The sequence below is a fragment of the Bidens hawaiensis genome, unplaced genomic scaffold (genome assembly GCF_021521415.1).
Source record: "Bidens hawaiensis isolate Kalapana, Puna unplaced genomic scaffold, B.hawaiensis_p1.1 tig00022513_1, whole genome shotgun sequence".
Lineage (NCBI taxonomy): Eukaryota > Viridiplantae > Streptophyta > Magnoliopsida > Asterales > Asteraceae > Bidens > Bidens hawaiensis.
In genome coordinates this window covers 200,312-223,185 of record NW_027493506.1, presented here as the reverse complement: position 1 = coordinate 223,185, position 22,874 = coordinate 200,312, and the positions used below count along the sequence as shown (strand labels likewise).

At 33.7% G+C, this 22,874-nt stretch overlaps 3 protein-coding genes across 3 annotated transcripts; 1 reads left to right on the top strand and 2 right to left on the bottom strand.

Moving 5' to 3' along the window:
• Window positions 1-773: 773 nt before the first annotated feature.
• LOC143565714 (syntaxin-132-like) lies at window positions 774-4,344 on the bottom strand. The gene is made up of 13 exons (XM_077052600.1): window positions 4,274-4,344; window positions 3,018-3,128; window positions 2,873-2,929; window positions 2,709-2,757; window positions 2,525-2,613; window positions 2,367-2,440; window positions 2,226-2,268; window positions 2,084-2,144; window positions 1,953-1,978; window positions 1,793-1,870; window positions 1,589-1,669; window positions 1,290-1,355; window positions 774-1,212 (listed from the first exon to the last, which is right to left on the bottom strand). Exons 1-13 carry the CDS (start codon window positions 4,289-4,291, stop codon window positions 1,039-1,041), a joined length of 927 nt encoding a protein of 308 aa, XP_076908715.1. The 5' UTR covers window positions 4,292-4,344; the 3' UTR covers window positions 774-1,038.
• A 13,082-nt stretch (window positions 4,345-17,426) lies between these two features.
• On the top strand, window positions 17,427-18,854 carry LOC143565728 (uncharacterized). The gene is made up of 3 exons (XM_077052610.1): window positions 17,427-17,670; window positions 17,773-18,087; window positions 18,133-18,854. The coding sequence occupies exons 1-3, from the start codon at window positions 17,427-17,429 to the stop codon at window positions 18,675-18,677; spliced, it is 1,104 nt and encodes a 367-aa protein (XP_076908725.1). The 3' UTR covers window positions 18,678-18,854.
• A 1,551-nt stretch (window positions 18,855-20,405) lies between these two features.
• LOC143565727 (F-box/kelch-repeat protein At1g57790-like) lies at window positions 20,406-21,275 on the bottom strand. Its single transcript, XM_077052609.1, has one exon. It carries the CDS (start codon window positions 21,273-21,275, stop codon window positions 20,406-20,408), a length of 870 nt encoding a protein of 289 aa, XP_076908724.1.
• Between the last annotated feature and the right edge of the window lie 1,599 nt (window positions 21,276-22,874).

The following is a 22,874-nucleotide window of genomic DNA, read 5'->3' as shown; positions in this document are numbered from 1 at the left end:
ATTCATTTTGCTCCTTGTGGTCCTCACGTGCCATGTCATTTTGTTTTGCAATACGGTTTTACGACTGTATTAGTTTTAAACCAATCTTTCGATCCGAAACAGTAATGTTCAAGAATTGAAACAGATAATCGGTACAAACCGGTGTTTTAAAAACCGTTACGTACTGCCCGGTTGAGCCAGTTATAACGGATTTTTGTAAGGCAACCGGTATTTAGAGCCCGGTAATTTTCGACGGTTTGCTAGAACATCATACCGCCGGTTTTTAAAAAAATACCGGTTTAAACCAAAGAGATTTTTAATATTTTCTGCTACCCAATTATTTTAAAAATGACTTTTAACCTAACGATTATTTGAAACGAATAAACACGGTAAACGACGATTCGTGAATCAACCAATTTTATATCATGCAAGTGAAAGGTTTGTTTCTTTACATCTTTTGTAATTGATTAATTTTATATGCAAAATATAAACTTACTATTTGACTTGATCAATTTTCATTTATGATGTTTGGTTAATGTGTGATATTTATTAATGTATTTTTGGATTATCTTTTGAGTTGAAGTCGTATTTATGTGAAATTACAAGGTACATTATTTAACACAGTTGAACCTCTCGGTACATCCAGTCAACCGGTTATACCATTTTTTAACCAAATCCGACACGAGTAAAAAACCGATTTTTAAAACATTGGTTCAAACCATAAAGGACATGAAATTTATTATAATTGATAAGAAACTGATACAATATAAGATATTAGAACACAAAAACTCATATAACCAAAACAAATATATAGAAAAAAATTACAAAGAAAGCATGTCAATTACAAAAGATAAAGCAGTCAATGGAATAGGAGAGAAAAAATGCTCACTTTACACAAGAATAATGAATATAATGTTCTATATATAATAATAATACCCTTCACTCAAAACTCTCAAATGGTATGCAATGCAACAACAAAACATCACTATCTTGTCATCTTAAAAATCAATCCGATTATCTGTACGTTCATCACTAGGCAGGCCCACGAGTACGCATAACCTAAGCACCGTTACCACTTTTCCAAGGTTTGAGGACGCCAACGACGACGACTGCAACGATTATGAGTAAAATTAAAATAGCAATGCACATCCATTTCCTTGAGTTCTTTTGTAAACTCTTTGCCTTGTAAAGAGCTTTGTTCCCATCTTGCACATGATCTACTGCACTCGACACCTGTCGCACGCCATTGTTAATCCGGTTACGGGTCAAAGTCTTGGTTTGACCATAAAAAGTCCAAACAGTTTAATTACCTGTGTCTCTATGTTGTCTAGCATTTCACCTTGAGCATCGACCAGTACAGCCATATCCATAAATATCTGCATGAATAATGTTAAAATTATTCCAATAATTAAAGTGGAATATAATATTTTCCCACATGAATTATGTATGTGTGTTTGAATGTAGGGCCAACCAGCTGTAGCATGATTGAAACAATCATATACCAAATGATTGTTAATGGCAACTGGCTAAACTCTAAAAGTTTAAATATTTATCAATTTCTCCACATGAATATGATAAAATGATTAGCATTATATACACATATACACACCTGTTGCAAGTCAAGAAGCTTCCTTTCTACTTCTTTTACTGCATCATGACGTTCTTGTATCTCGGCAAGCGTGTCAAGCACCTACAATAATACAATAACAAAATAACATATAAATCAATCAAGCTTTGTGAATCCGATTTATTTTATTTATTTATTGTTTTTTTTTTGGGGGGGGGGGTGTTATGACTGCAAGACAAGACAAACCTGTCCTCGACCGTGTTCTTGGATTGCTTTTTGAAAAATCTGTTCGCTGTCTCCTGTCTCTATCAGTCGATCAATTGTCTGTAGAATTATTTCATTAGAAATTGTGTACGCTTTTTCAAAATTATAAATATTGTTTTGAGAAAATAAAAATATGCCACACCTCTTCATCAGCCTTGGTTCCCGTAACTGAAATAGTTAAAAAAAATAAAAAGATTATTAAGTTTTATATGAAATGTGATTGTGAAAACATATGTTTCTGACTATTTTTGATGTTCGAGTTAAGTTTAGAACCTGTATAAATACGCCTTTCGACGACCTCACGATGCTCTTGATGGATGTTTTCTCTTAAAGCCTAAAGAATTATGGTAAAATAACTTGAGTCAATAGCAAATACATACAGCAGATGAATAATATATACATGCATATGCAATACCTGAAATTCAGCCATCTTGTCTTTAAACTTTTTCTTCAGAGAACTACAAACGATGATCAATGTTAATAAAGCGGCAAGTCAAAATAATCAATCACTTTCTTTCATTTGTAAAAAATTAAAGGGGTAAGATGGTGGAATTACAGTGTCGTTGCAGTTCTTGATCGGTCTACTCCCGTTCCTTTTCCACATCCGGGCTTTTGTCTATTTTCCAAGTTCTATTTGATGATTAAAAGGAAGAGTTATAGATTAAATAGTTTTCAAAAGGAAAGAAGATATGATGCATATGTTCTAATTCTAACCTCCTTATCAAGTTCCTCAATTTTTGATTTAATAAACCGAGCAATTTTTCCAACTTCATCCACATCTTTCTCCATATGTTGTTTGATCGCTGCGCATATTAACATTCATTTAACCACCTATTCTATATCGATAATTAAAAAAATAAATAATAAACAAAACCAAAATAAAAGAAGTGAAGTTTACATTTCATAGCAGCAGCCTTGGTCACGGCCTTTGATTCTTCATGAGCATCCTGTATAAAACATAGATAACATAATTAGTTCGGTAATAATAATTATCGCGATATCAACAGCATTTTTATTCTAAATATAGCTCAAAAGTAATATTTTTTTCAAAGGGAAGGAGACCTGGAGTTTTTTGAGTAGTTTATTCAGCTTCTCGTATTGTTTCTCAATGGCTTGAACCTAGTCAAAGGAAAAAAAATAACAAATAAGTTCTATGAGTTAAGTTAATGACATTAGACATGTAAAAACAAGAAAGTAGATTTGTGACCTTCTTGAAAAAATCATCCAATCCTAACTCTGAAGAATCTGTGTTACGTTGCGTTCCCATTTCAAGATCTCCACCGCCATATTCTTGATCCCGAGGATTCTCAAATGATTCCTACAACACATCATAGAATAAATATATTTTAACACAAAATAATCAAATAATAGGTGGAACAAAACATAGAGGATTCCCTCCAAAACACTAAAAAACAAATGCATATATCAGTTCTTGAAGATGGATTAAAGCTGTATAATTTGCAACATTGTCTGAAAAACATGTAAATATTCTGAACAAATAAGTGAGTAACAAATTAAAAATGTTACTACTAAGAATGACTAGATAAAAAAGCACAACTTGTAGGGGTGTGCATGAAACCGATAAATCTGAACCAAAACAAAACCGGCGGTTTGGTTTTATGTTTTTGTAAAAACCAAACTTACAGTTCTGGTTTGGTTTAGCAGATAATATAAACCAAATCAAACCAAATTTTTAGATTTTCATTATTTTAAGTAATTTATATAAATTTAATAGATATGTAACTCACATATTTAGCTCAAATATATAATAATCAACCAGTCATTAATTAACAAAATAATTTAAAACCAAATTCATCATTCTGGGCTATGCAGTTAAAGCGATCCAAAATCAAATAGCAGTCAAGGGCCGTTATTTGAGATATAGGTTATCGCAGTGGGATAGCGGTAATTTTACTATCATGCCAAACTTATTTATATTTTATATGTATGTATAAAACGTAAAACATATATAAATCTTCCTCCGAGTTCACATCAATCTAGGAATCCAATAGCGGTTCCACTATTTTGCAAAAGATCGTTATCCCACCGCTATTGGCTGCATAGATTCTGGGCCAATTTTTTTCTAACTAAAACTAATAAGCTCAAATATCAAAACCGAAAAAACCAATACGGTTTTAAAAAATTCAAAAGGCAAACTTTGGGTTTTTGGCTCGGTTTTAGCTCAAATAAATTTTTCATTAGGTGATGTTGTATTTTGAAAAGAATATAAATAGAAGGTTTCTAATGAAAACCTTAATACCCCTAAATTATATGAACACATCCAACATAATAATACATTAATAAAGAAAAACTAGAATACAGGATCTAAAACCCTAATCTAAATCTTCGTGAAAGCAGCAATCGGAATGTCTAGAGTTGTAATCAATGTTGCTCACAAATCTCCAGTTGTAAATAATAAAGCAAGCAATTGAATTGAAGTTATATAAAAAGAAAGAAACTTACAGATAAAAGATCGTTCATGGTGAATTGAATTGAAGCTAGATCTTGCTTCAAGACGAAGAAGGTTGTTGTTGGTGTATTTGGGAGATTAAATTAAAAGGGTTTGTGGGTTTGTGGGGGTTTTATTTATTAGGTGAAGAGAGAATTTGGGTGACACAACGTGAAGACAGCCTACGCCTAGGCTGCTTGCTTTTTTATTTATTATTATTATTATTATTATCACGCCCTGCTTGCGGTGCGCACATATAATGTATTATATGTGTGAACCCTTGGGTGGGCAAAAGTAAAATTGCACTAATTTTGACGTTATTTTACTAATCACGTGAAAATAACGTTAAAAGTGGCGGAAGGTTAATCAGGCATCATGTGGTGGCGTTGATAGCCGAAAGACAAGGGCACATGCACCAATCAGCCGGTGTCCCGATGATTGAGTGTTTATGTGTCTTATGTCCAAGGCTTGATTCAAAACTACTATCGAGCCGGGGGTCTCACCGGAAGCAGCCTCTCTATCCCTATGGGATAGAGGTAAGGCTGTCTACATCTTACACTCCTCAGACCCTACCATAACATTGCTATTGGTGGGATATACTGAGTACGATGATGATGATGATGATGATGATTATTATTATTATTATTATTATTATTATTATGATGATGATGAATGATCCATTGGGATTTCACAATATTATTATTAGAGAAAATTCTCAAAACAGTCTAGAGAGATTGTTTTTTCAGATTTTTCTTTCTTTTAACGCATCGTCAATAATGTATTAGGTAGTTCCAGCAATGAGTTAGCTAACTCATAATCAACGATGCGTTAGGCATTCAAACGCATGATCAACGATATGTTAGGCCTTTAAACACATGGTCAACGATATGTTAGACCTCCAAACACATAATCAAAGATGTGTTATGCATACAAATACATGGTCAAAGATGTGTTAGGTTCTTCTTTGTTTTTTAGTGTTATAATATCTTAACTAATTTTATCTATATTTGGTTTTTGTTTTATAACTTTTAATATATAAAGTAAATTTGAATATGCCATTGAGATGTGTTTTTTTAATCTATGAGATATAATTTTTTTCAAAATCAAGTTGTGTTAAGTTAATATTGAAATGTTCAATAAAATCATTTTTTCAGGAGAGAGAAGATAGAGAAATGGAAAATAATAATCTATAGTGTTCAAAAGAATCGACATCAATAAGCCAAGCAACTTATTTATTATAATAAGATATGAATATTTGTGGGTTTTTATCTTACAAGTTTTTCTTTCTAAACTTTATGGAGCATTTTTAGTGTTTTTCCTACAAGAGCATTATTGATCTTACATAAAGACACAAAGTTAATTGTTGGGAAGAGGAGGAAGAAATCCTAGGTTACTAACGGAAACGGTAATTCATGAAGAATAGAAAAAAAGACAACGAAAAAGAGGTGGTGATTTTGCCCATCCGGTGACATCCTCTTATTTAGTATGCGATTAGCCAAGTTGTTAAAATCATATTGGATGGGGTGGTTGGGTTGAAAACCGGTTTTCTTGTTGGTTCAACACTTCAATGTGTATGGGTTGAAGTGTCAATGGTTTTTGACGGGGCGGGGGGGGGGGGGGGGGTGAGTGGTTGTGTGTATTTGAACTAGTGGCCGGTCAAGTGATCAGACCCGACATTAAAAAAAACAAATTTGTGAAAGTTGTTTTAAAGTTATAAAATTTAATATTTTGATCTCTCATGTAAATGAGAAAAGCACTTTAAACATGTTATTATGTTAAGTGTTATATTTCTGATTCCCAACATTTTTTTTTTCTTAAAATCCCTTACATATGAAAGTGTTTTATTTTATTGACTATAACAAACATAATAATAACAGTATTACACTCTATACACTAATGTGCAATTTAAATATTTTTTTAAAGTAATTATAATGTTGTTTTTTAGACTGGCTGGTTCAATGATTAATTCGGTTTTAAAACATTTGTTTTAACCTAATGAGATGTAAATTGAACATGATGATTAAAAAAACTACATGCAAATTCAGAAAAGAGGTTGAACTTAGGATTTTTTTAAGTGATTTGTAACTTCAAAAAGGAAAATAATTTGATAGCTTTTTTCTTAAGCTAAATAGATAATTCACAACTTCTAAAAAGCTTCATAAATTTATGAAGTTGGTTCAACACTTCTTATTAGGGATGAATTCGGCATCGAAAATCGCTTAAAATAAATACCGGTTCAGGTACCGAAAATACGCATCCCTATCATTTGTTCATCCTTACTTCTTATTCTTAAGGTTTGTTCATGTAATGTAATTTGCATACTAATTTAGTCCCAGTTCATCATACACGATTCACTAATTTTTATGCATAATTCAATATTTTGTAAGTTTTTGATTTACAACACATACTACATGTCTTTAGACAACTTGAAGAAAGATCAAAGATGATACAAGACTTCAAAATTTTATGATTTAACAAATAAGCTAGCTTCAAGACGTGAATCATAGTCCTATGAAGTTGTATAAAATTAAGATACTAACAATAATAATAAATAATAAATATGTATTTCACATCATATGATATTTATTTCAAGTGATTCAATAATCATGAAGCTGCATGATTATACTGTAAACAGGTTAGTTGGATTGTTTTTATATATTTTTAATTTTGAACACAGTTGTAGGTTTTTTTATAATCAACATTTTAGGTAAAAGCTTAAACGAAGACTTAAGTTAAAGAAAAATCTTCAAAATGTTTTTGTTATTTAAAGGGAAAAAAACACAATATGTGTGATGAAGATAATAGAATTATAAAAATTATATAGCTTAATATTTTGAACCTTAGCTTCTTTAAATAAGTTTACTTTTTTTTAAGGCTTTAGTGTAATTGGTTGAGGGAGACTTCGAAAGACTTACCACCCGCATACAACTCATCTTACCTGAATTCGAAACGTAGAATAGTGGTGTTCTTCCATATAGACCACTAGGGGCGCCTTCGAGTACCCCTCTTGGGCAAGGGGTTGTCGAGCGGGTGAACCACCACCACCTATGCGGGTACCAACTAAAAAATGAAGAATCAGGTAACGTAACCTGTGGAAAGAAAAAGAGAGAGAGAGAGAGAGATGTGTGTCTGGAGAGGAGTGAGAGAGATGCGGGTTCCGACATGTATTCACGGGCAGGGGCCGCCTATGTTTGTGAGTCCCGGGGGAGTCAAAGGGGATGGGCTAGTTGTCGACAAGCGGTTGGATGCTTGCCAGGTTCCTGAAAGGAACACCCCGTCCCCCTTTAGTCACATTGTTGGAATCAAACCAAGACCCCTAGAAGGTTTCTGTAAAAGTTTTGACACATACCTAGTTTGAGCCCCTCTACATCCCATTGCCTCACATTTGCCGGGGATAATTGAAGATTATATAATTTAACTAGTTGCTTTTTGAGGAAAAAAGAAAGTTTATTAAATTTTTATGAATATTACAATTATGCCTCTATATATATTTTTTTCAGGAATTAAATGTGTGTGGAATGTAGTTGATAACACAAATTAAATGAAATATACAAAGCTTAGAAAATTATTGTGATTGACTGCATAAAACGAGTTTTTTACTAAATAAGTGTGGTTAGAAAACTTATTTACCAATTAGGTGTAGTTTGAAACATATTTACTTAAATGGGTACTTTTTTATTTGTCTCATGCCTCCTAATCTAACTGGGTAAAACATAATTGTTAATCATTATTGTCATTAAGTTCTTTTTTTTGTGTAATGTTTTTATACTAATTATAGTATTACTTTTTAAACTATAAAATCATATTATGATTTTTCGTACGAGCACGATGAGAAATCAATACAATTATGTAGTTTGTAATGTAGTACTGATCGAAGACTTTCAATGATGATATTTTAGTTTTAAAAACTAATGGTAATTACGTTTTTTAAGTCATTATACTTTTTCGTTGTAATATTAATGAATCAAAACTTATACCATATAAAAATATGTTGGTAAAATTATTTTGAATACCAAATAAACCAGAACTTATATTTTAATAGTAAATAATTCAGAGTTTGAACAAGTCGTGTTTGTGGGTGACCTCGAACATAAAAAGAAGCAAATTATGTCCGAAGCATCAACCAGAAACCAACAACTATATTTGTAGATTGACACGAACGGTTTAATATGAAAAAACACTATATTATTTTTTGAATAAACTTAGATAAAAGAGTTTATTAGAAAACTATATTATTTTTTAAAATAATTAGTGATAATTTAAGTTGTAATTTTGTATAACTTGTTATTCTCTGTTGTAATAAATAAAATAATAAACTGAAATATAGAAGTTAAAAATGAAGAAGAAAAAATAACATAACATTCGTTCAAAATAAGAAAAAAACAATTAGTAAATAACAATATCCATTATCTCCTTATTTAACCGGTTGACATATAATTTCCTAACAGCTAAAAAATTAATACTTGATAATCAAAATATTTTCACAACATATTTCATATCATTGTTGTAAATGTTCAACACTACATCACAAAGTTCATATTAAATTTTTCCTCTAATAACGATATGGATATTAATTTTTTTCACTATACTTCAAAAATATACAAAATAATTAGTAAAATGAAACATTACAATAATAAAGAACTTAAATAACAATATAATGACTAATAATTAGACCAGGTGTAGATCCATTTAGACCATGTGTAATGGTGCGTTGTGGCTAGCGTTTTGGGTGAAAACGCAGGGGGTACACTGCCCCCCCTGCGTTATGTTGAAATTTTTTTTTTGCGCGTTGTATCTAAAACGCGAGAATTGCACGAGAATAAAAAAAAGTAATCATTGGTTTGGAGCCGTTTGGAGTTTTAAAAAAAAATAATAATTATATTTATACTATATAAACAAACCAAACTCATATTTTTTAACACATTCCTTCCAATCTACCAATTTACACAAATATTTATATCTTTTACACTAATATTTCTACCATCATGTTTCCAAACAACAACCAAAATATTCTTGGTTTCGGTCAATATGCCCGTCAAGCCAACCAAAATCCACAACCGAACCAATCTACCGCCCCGACGCCAACCGTACCCGTCCCGCAAATGTATGACCCGCAAATGGCCGCGTAATTTGCACTTCTACAAAACTCTATGCCAAATGCGGTGCCCGGTTTCCAAAACCCATTGACAAACATTTTTGCGGGTTAGGGTTCCCAACCCGCCCCGGAGACCCAACCCGAGGTCGAGTTCGTGCCGGAGACACAACCCGAGGGCGGTTCGAGCCAACGCGGACGTTCGAAAAAACACGCAAAGAAGCCCGCCGACGAACCTCGGGTTAAAAAGACGGTGATATCGTGGAGTATCGACGAGTGCGTACTATGTGCTCGTGCTTGGTGCCAAATATCGGAAGATGCCAAATGCGGTAGGTTTTTAAAATGCATATATATTTTTTTTAAAATTTCTTATAACAAACATTAAACTTGTAATGTTTTTATTTTTTTAGCGAACTATCAAAAAATGGGGGTATTTTGGCACAAAATTATAGAGAGGTTTCACAACCTTGGCGGGGACTCGCGTCGAGAAAAAGATTCGTTACTGTCGAAATGGGGCGACATAAACACCAAATGCATGGCTTTCCATACGTTTTTCTCTCGGATGAATCGAACTAGGAGTAGCGGTGTCTCGGACGCGGAAGTCATGGATAAAGCGTTGGTTGAGTTTCAACATAAGGTCGGCGGGACCTTCAACTACTTTGGCATTTGGAAAGACCTCTTGAGGTTTCACCCAAAATGGGGCTTGGTGTTGGATGCCGAAGCCGAAGCCGAAGGCGAAGGTGGTCCGCGTAAAAAAAAGTCTAAAACATCATCTTCGGTTGATCCAGACACGCCCCGTTCCGACGCTCGAAACTTCAACTTAAGCGATAATGACCCCGTGAATACTACCGACATGCCTCGGCCGGGGGGTAGAATAACCAAAGGCAAAGGAAATGGGAAAGGGGCCGGTTCGTCGTTGGCAACGGGTTCGAATCCCGAATTGGAAAGCCAATTCCAATTAATGAACTCTCGACTCCAAGATTTACACCAACTTGGAACCCAACGACTTCAAGTAAATTTGGACGCCGTCGACCTACTTCGAAGGAATGAGATGGACAAAGACATCGAGATTTTATCAAACGAGCTATCCGAAGACGACCCGATAGTCCAATCTCTAAAAGCCAATCGACGAGCGAAAATTTTAGAAAAATATAAATGAGTTTTAGTTTTATTAGTATTATTTATGTTTTTTTATTTTAATTTGATGTATTTTTTTTAATTTAGTTTAATGTATTTTTTATTTGGAAGTTTAATGTAATTTTTAATTTTATGTTAATTTATTTAAATGAATTATTATTTAAAAAAACAAATAAAATTATAATGACTGGGCGCCACGTGGCGCATAACCCCTGGATGTGGAGAGTTATGACTACAGCCTGTTTTTGTACAAAACCATAACTCTGACTGGGCGTCACATGACACATAACCCCTGGATATGGAGCTTTACGACTACACATGGTCTTATGTTTAACCCAATTAGATTAGGAGAGATGAGAGAGAGAAATAAAAAATCACCCATTTTAATAAATAAATTTCAAACAACACCTAATTGGTAAATAAGTTTTTTAACTACACTTAGTAAAAAATTCTACATAAAACATGGATCAAGAAACAATACCTTAAAACTCCAAGCTTTACGAAAGTTGCAATCACCATCATATTTTGGTTAAGGTATTCATGAGTGACGAATTGCAAGACTTACATTCTTACAAAAGCTGTGATCGTCATCATCTTTTAATTATGGTATCAATAAATAATGAATAATCTAATCTCTTAACAGCCTTTGGAATCACCATCAGTGTTAAGGTGAGTCTTCATGAGACACTAGTCAGGTGCCCGCGCGATGCAGCGGGATACGCACGAACGTTATTGATGCCAGTACGTTCCTTGCAACAGTACGTGCATATCCCGATGATGGTATGTGTGTAACGTGACATCAGACATGTAACCGGTGTCGGTAATCGCGTCACACAACGCCTACACGCAAGTAATTTGGTACGCTTAAACAAGGTCATCCACGTAACTAATGCCTGAACGCGCGTAACCGGTGACGAAAATCAAGAAACAAAGATGAAATGTACAGTAATTTCAAGTAGACCATTTTTTAAATCAACCCGTTTGACGCGAAACCCATTCCAATAACCCAAAGCTTGTTTTGATCTGCCCTCTTTTGACCTGAACCCATCGAGAACCGAACCAAATTAACCATTTTTGTATCGACATATTCTAACCATAATTTGTTATGACCCTTGAGCCGAACATGTCCGACATTTTGCCGGTAACACGTTAATTTTTTTAAAATTAATAAACTATAACAATATGATACTCAAATTAAAGATAATAAAATGCTCGTTTTTAAAGTGTAATTATTTTTAAAAAATATTAACATGTAAAAAAGTTAAGGTCGTTTAAAAGTCATGGGGGTAGTTTGTTTAGAATAAGGGGAAAAAGTGTAAGTATTATAAAAATTAACAAAAACTAATTGAAGTTGAAGGACTAAAGTTGTAATTTGTTTTTGCCAAAGTTGAACTTAAACGTTTATTATATGGTTAAAGACAAAAGTGTCCTTATAATCTTATAATTTGATGCATTATGTATTGTACAAGTTGCATTATTGATTGGGCCTCTTAAAATTTAAGAGGTCCTTCACTCACTCTTTATATATAGTAGAGATGATGTTAACTGTTCATACTGATTTAACACTCCAAGCTTTACTCATCCAGAAAACACCATAAAAAAAGAAACCACGACAATGATAAAACCCCTTAATCATGTTTCAAAACTGAGACGAATTAAGACCCCATACCTTTACCATAAGGCCAACTGCATGCCATCACTCCATGAATAATGTATAGTGTGTTTTGTAAAAATCATATGGTCTAACAGTCTAATCGATTAAACCAACTATGATCATTATTATCGGTAAAAGGTCTTTGCCACTTCATCGTTTGACCGCATTTTAAATGATTTTGTCCTCTCTTTGTCAAATTTGTTCTTTTTTTTTGTTTTTTAACGACCATCTGAATTACTCGATGGGTCACAAAGTCATCCGATCATCTTTATTTCACCCTTAGAAGGAAACCTATCATAAATAAGCAAACTCACTGATCCAACTTGAAACCTCTTGTTATTGTTCTCTTTTTCACATGTAGGACTTAAGTCAAGATCACTTGACTTACCTCAACCACATGGGTTGGGGATTAGTGTAATAGTTGGGAGTGGATCGGTCAGTAAATGATAGTTGGGGTGAGGTTGTTGAAATCCAATAATCCTTATATATAACATAACATTATACAATTGTATAACTAATAACATATAATTCTAGAATAAAACATGGGATATAAAAAAAATAAGATATGGTATGTGGCATAAATCACAAATGATTGGAATAATGACTAATGGTAATTGATGATCCCACCAATCACGCTACCTCCACCGCATAGTTACAAATCTTACAGGTACTACATAGTACATATCCTTTTTTCACGAACAAAGAGGATTTTTATTAACACCTTATATCGACATAGCAAAACATTATTGACCAGAAAGGCTAATCATATCCATGATGATATATCTAAAAATACAACATTTTTGTTACTTGACCAGCATGGGCTAGACGCAAAGTACATCAACGGATTACAATCAACCAATAAAAAAAACCACCGATACAACAAGATGAGTACAATTGCCTATAAAAAAATCTCCATTTTTTCATGTTACCACCACCATATAGATTGCTCACCAAATTACAAAATTGATATATAATTAGTGCTTTACTTTTTTACACACGATATAAAAGTAGTTATTTTGTTTATTATTTTTATATTGCTTTACTTGCATAAAATATCTTCGACTAAAGTACTTACAATATTTGTAGAATAAAATTTTGGGAGATCAATAATATATTAGTATTATAAAACCTATATGAATATTAAAATTACTAATAGTGTTGTTAGTATTTTCCTTCTTGGAGAATAAACAAAATCTACACTTCTTTAACTACACAAATTTTCAGCCTACATCATATAATGCTATTGGTTAGACATGAATCGGTGATGGTGTTGGGGTTTGCATTGAGTACCTTAATAAATATATTTTACAAACCAAGTTATATCTGAATAATGAGTAAGTGAACAACAAGTTGCGCCGTTATCCCCTCATATATGAATTCGTAAAGTGCATATCAAACTAAGATCATGCTTTATGTGGACTTGATATATATGGGTGGGGTGAAACCATTTAATTGCTAATTTGGAACCTGAGGATTGAACAGAGAGAGAGAGAGAAATGGTCGGTCTTAAATAATCTATTTATATATTTTTTTTCAATGCCTTAATGCGCATTATAAGATCCATCAAGATCAATAATAAAGAATGCTTTAACAGTTTAAAAATTGCATGAAAGGGAATGAAAAATTGTTGAAACTTTTTGCTACATGGTTATGAATGTACAAAAATGATGCTTAAAGAGGTACGATCCTACACCAACCTAAGAGGCAACAGAGGCTTCCGCAAGCGGACCTACATAATCCACGGGACAGTCATGCACCAAGAACAAAGAACACGGCGCCGGTAGACATTCTACCAGGCACCAAACTGTAACACCCACCAAAATTAAAGCGTTGTCAGTCTTAGACGTTGAGGCGGTAACTCGACGCGAATTCGGTTACCAGCGTTATGGCACCGAAATTTGGTTGGTTTCGGTTTTGGTTTTGTTGGGGCTTAAGATGAGCCTTAGGATTTGGTCCGGACAGTCCAGGACTGAAGTTATTACCTTTCCCAGTATCCAGAACCAATCGACTCGAATTTAAGCTATTTTAAAAAGTTAGTGTTGTAACTAAAACAATTTCTTATGATTGTATTACTAAGATTTTAACTTTTATCATGCTAGTATAAAAATTTGTGGTCATTTCTTAATTTTCTTCTTAAATTTAAACTTTGCAAAATATCATATTCCACAAATCAGGTCTCAAAAACATTATACACTACAAATTAGAAACTTGTGTTATCAAGTAATATGATATTTTAGAAATTTTGAAGATGATATATATATTAAAATTTAAGTCTTCAAATTTGTAGAATGTTGAATTACTATATAAAGAAAACTAATTTAAAATATGAACTATTATATTCATAAATAGATTATTATTCAAACAATTTTATGAATGGGCTTCAACTAATAAAGCACCATAATATGGCATTCCCACTTTAACAAGATGGTAAGATAGTTAAAGTTAAAATGTAGCATTTAACCATTTAAAAAATAAATAAATAAACCACCATATCAGGTCAATAAAGTTCTTCAATTGTTGACAAATGTATAGAAACTCTTTTAACCCATATTTAAAAATACTATATATACTCACTCGCACATGGAGTTTTAAAATTATTCATCTTTAAACAATTTTAAAAAGTCATCTAATATATATATAACCATGTTCTTATCGTTGAATAAAAATAAATTTTCCCAACATGAAGTTATCATAAATTTACTGAAATTTTTATTATAATAACAAGTTTGTAGATTAAATATTTTATCATTTAGATTACTTTACAGTTTACAACTTTTTTTATTATTTGCCTTTGCACAAAAAGAAGGGAAAAAAAAACTCTTTTTTATTATTTAGTTTACATTTTCTTATGAATTAAGGTTCAACGTATTTAATCGTTCAAGATGTGAAGATTTTGATTTGACTTTGGAACAAAAACAAGAATTCCTTAACTAGCAAGCATTCTAGCCCTTTCCTTACTTCCAAAGTCACACAACCATACTTCCTTAATAGTTCATTGAACCGTTTGACTAGAAAATTCATTTGTGTTTGTTTATCTAATAACAAACGAATATGAACATAAGTCTTGTACTTTCATTTATGCTCCTGGACGTTTGTTTACGTTCGTCCATTTAAATATGTTAATGTTCGTTCATGTATGTTCATAGTGTACGTTTGTTAACTTGGTTCATTTATCTTATTCGTTAATCGTTAAATTTTTTAGGCTCATTAGAATTTAGTCTAGCATTTTGGCCAATACATTGTTGTTCAACTTTATTTCAATTGGTTTTACGTCAACAAACAAACATAGACAAAACACTAACGTATTCATTTTCTTAACGAACGAAAACACGCGAGAAAACCCAATTTGTTTAACTGCCCGTGTTCGATCATTGGTTCGCTTAAAGTTAAAGGAACAAACACATGCTCCGTCCGCGTTCTTTAACAAACAAATGCAGGCGAGCACGAACACGCTTGTTTTCTTAACGAACGAACACGTGCAAGAAACCTCATTCATTTATTTTTTTTCGTGTTTGATCGTTTGTTCGCTTAAAATAAACACGGACATACTTAATAGATCCTATAATATCTATTAATACATACCCGGTCCATATTCGTTCTTTGTCATCAACAAACACAAACGAATGTAAACTAACAAACACATGCGAGAAATCCGGATTCGTATAATATGTTTCCTGTGCAATACGCGTTACATTTTCAATAAGTCGAGTTGTTAACCCACACAATACTTTAGATCAATCCAGAAATGAATACAACAAATAAATCTATTGACACCGACACGACGTTACAGCATCAGTTTAATTTTCCACTTTGAATTCAAGGCAGCAGCCGCGTTAAATCCGTATCTGTCTTGTCACCGATCAACAAACAACTGCTTATAAATAGCTTTTAATCCAACACCCTTTATTATTCTTATTCAATTCAAATTGGATTCTTCAATTAAACGGTGCCGACAGACAGACAGACAGACGGAGTTTATCGGTAAGCTTGATTACCCAACCTATTTCATTTCTTCTGTGAATTCTTCAGATGGGTAGTTGTTTATAATATAATATAATATGTATAGCTGATCATCTTGTGATTTTGGTCTTTTTTTTATACTGCACACCAACTGTTTGATTAAATGCCTCTTATAATTACCTGATGCTACTACTACTACCTTTCTTTTAAGTAAAGGGATTCCATTCCAAGTTCATTTAGGTGGGAATTATTATTCAACTCTAGGGGTGTAAACGAGCTTGTGAGTTGCTTTTTTCAAGACCGGGCTCGGCTCATTTTGTTATTTATTAATCCGTTTATATAGCTTTTTTATTATTTTTATATATATTACCCTAAGCTCGGCTCGAGCTTATATAGTACCTTAAATGAGCCAAAGTTCAGCTTGAGCCTGGCTGTCAAGTCTAGTGTCAAATGAATACATACAAGTCCACATAACTTAAAAATACACAGGGCTTGCTAAAGCCTGACAAGCGAAAAATGAGTTTCCCATACAAGGTTCGGGCTCAATAACTAAATGAACTTTATTTGAGGCTTCACCTCGGCTCGGGCTCGATAACTAAATGAACTTTATTTGAGGCTTGGACTCGGCTCAAGCTCGAAAAAGCTTGGCTCGTTTCGTGGATTTTATCGATACAATCTCCAGTAGCTTGGGAGTGGCAGCTCTAGTGGGAAATTTAGTCTTTAATGTTTTAATTTCATAATAAGTTGTTTTCTTGGTTTTGCAAGGTGGGTAGGTTCAAAAGTCTTTGTTATGAAGTTTTAAGTTTCAACTAACCAAACTTTAATCAGAAAGTTGAAATCTTTTTCATTTTTGTTTTGAGAAGTGACACATCTTCAGTATCTGATCTTATATCCATAATTGCACAGGTTATATTGTCTATACCTCTATATAGTATATAGTTGGTAGTTCACATTCCATACATGATAAGTTAATTGAATTAGGTCCCAAGTTGATGCTATGATGATCTTCATTTGTCTATTTATTAGAAATGGTTCTCAAGGGATTCAATAATAGCAAAATGAATTGTTCTGTTATAGTGTTTCACAGTATTAGTAAGATGATATATGTGAACTGGAAAGTTAAGTTTGAAGTGATTTAAAATCTCAAAAGTGCAATGGATAATTGCATTGCTGGTGAAGTTGGTTATTTTGATGGTTTTGGTTACAACTATTTGAGTATTTGATATCTAGCTTATTGCACATCCGTTATTTCATGTATTGGATTTGAAGTGTTTTACATATTTCTCTGCAGCAGATTATTACTTGGATATAAGGTTAAGTTGAGATGGCTGAGCATGTTGTGAAGGAAGAGATTCATCTGGAAACAGAGTGCAAGATCAAAGGTGCGGATGAAGAGAAAGGAGAGAAAATTGCGGAAGAGATAGATTTGAAAATTAAGTCTGTTGAGAAAGAGAAGCCAAAACACAAGGATGATGAAAAGAAATCAAAGAAAAAGGAGTCGGATGGTGAAGATGAAAATGCTGATATGAAAGAAAAGAAGACGAAGAAAGAAAAGAAGAAGGATGACGGCAGAGAATCGGAGGAAGGAGATAAAAAATTGAAAAAGAAGAAAGACATGAAAGATGATAAAGAACATGAAGAAAACAAGAATAAAAAGGAAAAAAAGAAAGACAAGAAGAAGGATGAAGGTGAAGAATTAGAGGAAGGAGATAAGGAGTCGAAAAAGAAGAGGAAAGACAAATGTGGCAAATCTGATGATGAAGATAAAACTAAGAAGAAAGATAAAAAGGAAAAGAAGGAAGAGAAGGATGACGATGAAGAGAAAACGAAGAAGAAAGATAAAAAAGAAAAGAAGAACGAAGAAAAGGATGACGATGATGAAGAAAAATCTAAGAAAAAAGATAAAAAAGGAAAGAAGGAAGAAAAGGATGATGATGAAGATGAAGAAAAAACTAAGAAAAAAGATAAGAAAGAAAAGAATGATGGTGATGAGGTGAAAACCAAGAAAAAAGATAGAAAAGAAAAGGAAGAAAAGGATGACAACGAAGCGAAAACCAAAAAAAAGGATAAGAAAGACAAGAAGAAGCACAAAGATGATAAAACAATTGATGTTGAGGTTGAGTCAAGGGAGATTGAAATAGGTGAAGATGATGATGATGATGATGATGAAGAGAAAACCAAGAAAAAAGATAAAAAAGAAAAGAAGGAAGAAAAGGACGATGATGAAGTGACAACCAAGAAGACGGATAAGAAAGACAAGAAGAAGCACAAAGATGATAAAGCAAGTGATGTTGAGGTTGAGTCAAGGGAGATTGAAATAAGTGAAGATGCTAAAGAAGTAACAAAGGAGGAGAAAACCGGCAAGGGGAAGAAAGATAAGGGGGATAAGAAGAAACTTGATGCAAAATACAAGGATTCAAACAAGCTAAAAAGTAAATTAGAGAAACTGAACACTAAAATTGAAGGTTTACTAGAGAAGAAGGCGGAGATAATGAGGTTGATAAAGGAAAAGGAGGAAAGCAATGGTGGTATTGTTAAGGAGACCAATGAAACCAATGCAGCAGAAGTGGCGTAAAGCTTCTTCACGTACGTCCTAAAACTATCGCACTAATTTTACCCTTTGTGTTTTTGTGTGTATCATATATATGTTGTAAGTTGTAACATCATGAATAATAAGACGACTATGGTTAAAATCTCATTAGCTGTGTGAAGAACTGATACTCAAGAAATGATCATGTTAATGTTGAATATAGATATTAGATGATTAGTATTGCATTGCTACTGAATTTGGTGATCTTGACGGTTATGGTTAACAACATTTTTTTGATATTTAGTCTATTGCATATTCTGTTTTTATGTAGTCATCTTCCTTCAACAGAGAAGTCAAATGTGTTTGGTAGATAAACCCTCATAAAGTATGATCTTGTATATAATGTAACTTTTTGTAAGCATTGAACAACAAATAATTACCATTTTGATTATAACCATAAGAGTAAGATCTTGTTTGAGTTTATGTGGGGTCTTGGTTGGTGTAGATGTTAGTCCAAATCCGAATGCGTATAACGGATCATAATGCGAGTCCCCAAAGTTCATGTGTAGCTAGTCAACCGAACTTTGATCAACTACGGGCCAACAATCGACCATACTCACCAAACAAAACATCTGTCACATCTGAAATCGCGAATAGTTGGTTATGCTGTGATCATCCAATGGGTCTTCAAACAGATCCCTTGTAAACTTTACCCTCTGAACCGCATCATCTATTCGGCTCATGGGTATAAAGTTACTTTTGACTAGGTAAGTCAAACAGTCAATAAACTCTGTGGTTTGAGTTATTGCTCATGGGTATATAAACTTGGAGTTGTTGTAGCTGCTTGAACATAATTTGTTTATTAACCCCACTGCTCCAGATGAATAATTTCCCAAACTACCTTATGACACAAGTCAATGTTGACATCTATGTTGCCGGCGGTTAATACATTAATTTCCCCTATTTTATCCGCTTCGTAATAAACTAACTATTAACTTCATTTAGACCCATTTCATTATGAAATCCTATATTTAACTTAAATTTCGGCCCATTTTATTATAAATTCCTGTATATTGACCCGCTTAATAACAATTAACGTAAATTTAGGCCCGTTTCATTATACAATCCTGTATTTTGATCCGTTTAATAACAATTAACTTTATTTAGACCGTTTCATTATAAAAATCCTGTAATTTGACCCGTTTAATAACAATTAACTTAATTTAGACCCGTTACATTAAAAAAAAACTGCAATTTGACCCGTTTAATAACAACCAACTTTATTTTGTCCCGTTTCATTATAAAATCCTATATTTTGACCCGTTTGATAACAATGACCTTAATTTAGACCCGTACCATTATAAAAACCTAAATTTTAACCCATGTCCACTTTAATAGGGTAGGGCTACTGTTGTGAAATAAAAATAAATAAAGTTTTGAGATTTAATAAACATTATCTAAGGCCTTTTCGAGTAACATTAGTAAAACTCAACACATGAGCATGGACCAAAATGTGGCTTTAGGTTGCATTTGTATGTTTACATGAGAAATTAACATAAAAGTCTTTTAACTATAAACATTTAATTCCGTAACTGGGATGTTTAAGGAGCATGCAAATCATACACACGCTATATCTAGTTAAGAAGATACTAATACTAATACTAATACTAATAATAATAATAATAATAATAATAATAATAATAATAATAATAATAATAATAATAATAATAATAATAATAAGGTTAACCGACCAGCTAGCTAAGACCAACTTGGTTAGATCCATGCATGAGAGTGGACATGGTATTTAGTTCTGAAGAATCCCTCTAAACATTGTTTGGCGTTTCTGCCTTTGAATGTGTGATACCTGCATGTTTCAAGAGAATAGAACAATATCTTCCCGCTCTCGGAATGTAATCGTGGAAAGTAGATCTTGTTCTCCATTTCTGGCGTTTTGGCTTCCATGCAGAGACACGTAGTACCACAAATGTAAATCATATGCCTTCCCAAACTATCTATTTTCTCCCATTCTCGTGCTGATACGCTCCACTTGAACACCTCAACAGACTCTCCCAACTCATCCATGACGACTAGCAGAAGACGCTGATCGCAACTTACTAGAAAATATTGTGCAGATCTTCCTATTGGAGCTTCAGCTACAACGGCGTTAACATAGGAATTTTCGTCCTTATATTTAAAAATTACATGAAGGTATCCCTGGTTCGAAGCATAAATATTTGGGTCATAGATTGTTGGAGAAAGAAGGGAATGCGGGGCGGTACCATCAAAATCCAAATGGAACGAGATCCACGATTGTTGGGAATAGGAAGGCATGTGGATGAAAACATTTAACGGAGATGATGTCGATAATCCAACAATTACACAATCGGTGGAAGTTGGCGGGTCTTGGAAACAAAAGCTATCTATACCATGTGGCAAATCTGGAAGGTTAAGGATGTCGTACGTGAAGGGGTTAAAGAAGAACAATTCTCCAGGGCCAACGCATTTCAACAAAAGCAACCAACCGTAACTCGAAGAGCATATTTGAACATAACCCCCCAACTCTGAGCCAATTGCATTGCAGTAGAAAACGGAGCACTCATCAGCAAGATCTAAAAAAAATACCGCGTCTTTGAGGACTTCCATTTCTTCCCACATCATCCTAGACATATCCAGTTTAAACAAAAAAAACAGGACCAAGTGCCGCCTGATCAAAATCTAACTTGATGTAGAACAGGTCGTCACAATATCCTTTCAGAAAAAAACTTTGTGACGGAACACCCAATGTGGAAAGGAAGTGGGACTTTTCCTAACACCAATAAACTTATGGCATCTTCATAACTCTCGACCACAATGTCAACTTGTATAACGATTATATGATGGCCACGAACCAAGGCACATACCTTACCGTTGTAACAAGTCAGGCAATGTAAGAAACCATTGTCACGGATTATGTTGTTTGGCATATTTCATTTCCTTCCATCTTAATCTCTTTCTTCTACGGCCTAGCCGACAAAAAACAATGGTAGGTGTTTTGGTTCTCGTTAACATGAGAACCGAATGAGGATCATTGGGAGGGGATGACAGACAACATTGTTCGATTGATTTAAAATCCTCATCCTTCAAACTCAAGGGGGTGGGGGGGGGGGAGACTTATGGTCTTAGATGTCACCGGGTTCCATAGAGACCATGTGACGTTGTCTGCCTGGTTCGAAAGAATCACCCATCCATGTGATGATGATGCTTTAATTCTAATGTTGGTTTATTATTTGCTTATCTATGTTACAAAAAACCCGTCTAACCAAACCCGAACCAGAAGAACCCCGGAAAGACTTCCGGTTCTAGATTTAAATTTCTCAAACCCGAAACTTAGATTGCATAAAATCCCATCTATTAACAGTTGAAAAATCTAACCTTTCTTTGATTTTAGTGATAGCGCAAAAGCCCTGGCTCAAGTTATAGCAAACATAAAAAATAAAATTAGATTAATGCCTGAAACGTGGATTGCAAGAGTTCTGAGGTTTATTAATTTATACTTGATTAGACGGTGTAGCTTAATTTGTACCGGACTTTAACTAATGGGGCCCAGTAATCCAACTTATTTAGATAAATTAATGGGCCGACCCGGCAAGAAAACCGTGTATATATATATATATATTTTTTGATGAACAGATCACCTATGGACACGAACAAACTCAATTTCTTAATGAATGGACATGAATTTTCGTTCGGTATAGTGTTCACCGTCCATTTGTCGAAAAAAAAACTTATCAGACAAATGCGGATAAGGTCTCGTCCGTCTACAACACTAGTCAAAAGTAAAGATGAAAGATTTAAAAATGGAAAAAAAAAGAAGTTAAACTCAAGAACATTTTTTTCTGTCAATGAGCTGGTGTGGAGTGATGAGGAGAGACTTGATGTTCCATATGACCCATGTTCGATTTCTGCCCCCCCCCATCATTTAGTTTTCCGGTGGCATCGGGTGATGATGAGAGACTACGTGAGTAGGTGGCGGTTCACTAGTTGGATTCTGGAATTGAACGGGTCTCCCCACCCTGTCGGAAGCCCGGAACACCACCACCACATATTTCTCCCCACCCTGCCTCCACAGTACCACCACCATGATTAAACACTGAAATTTGGTGATTTTGTGGTGGATAGTGGTGGTTAATTAGATGGACATTGGTGATGGTGGTGGAGATGTGATTAATTTTTTACATCTTTTATTTGCGTCCATCAGGGCAG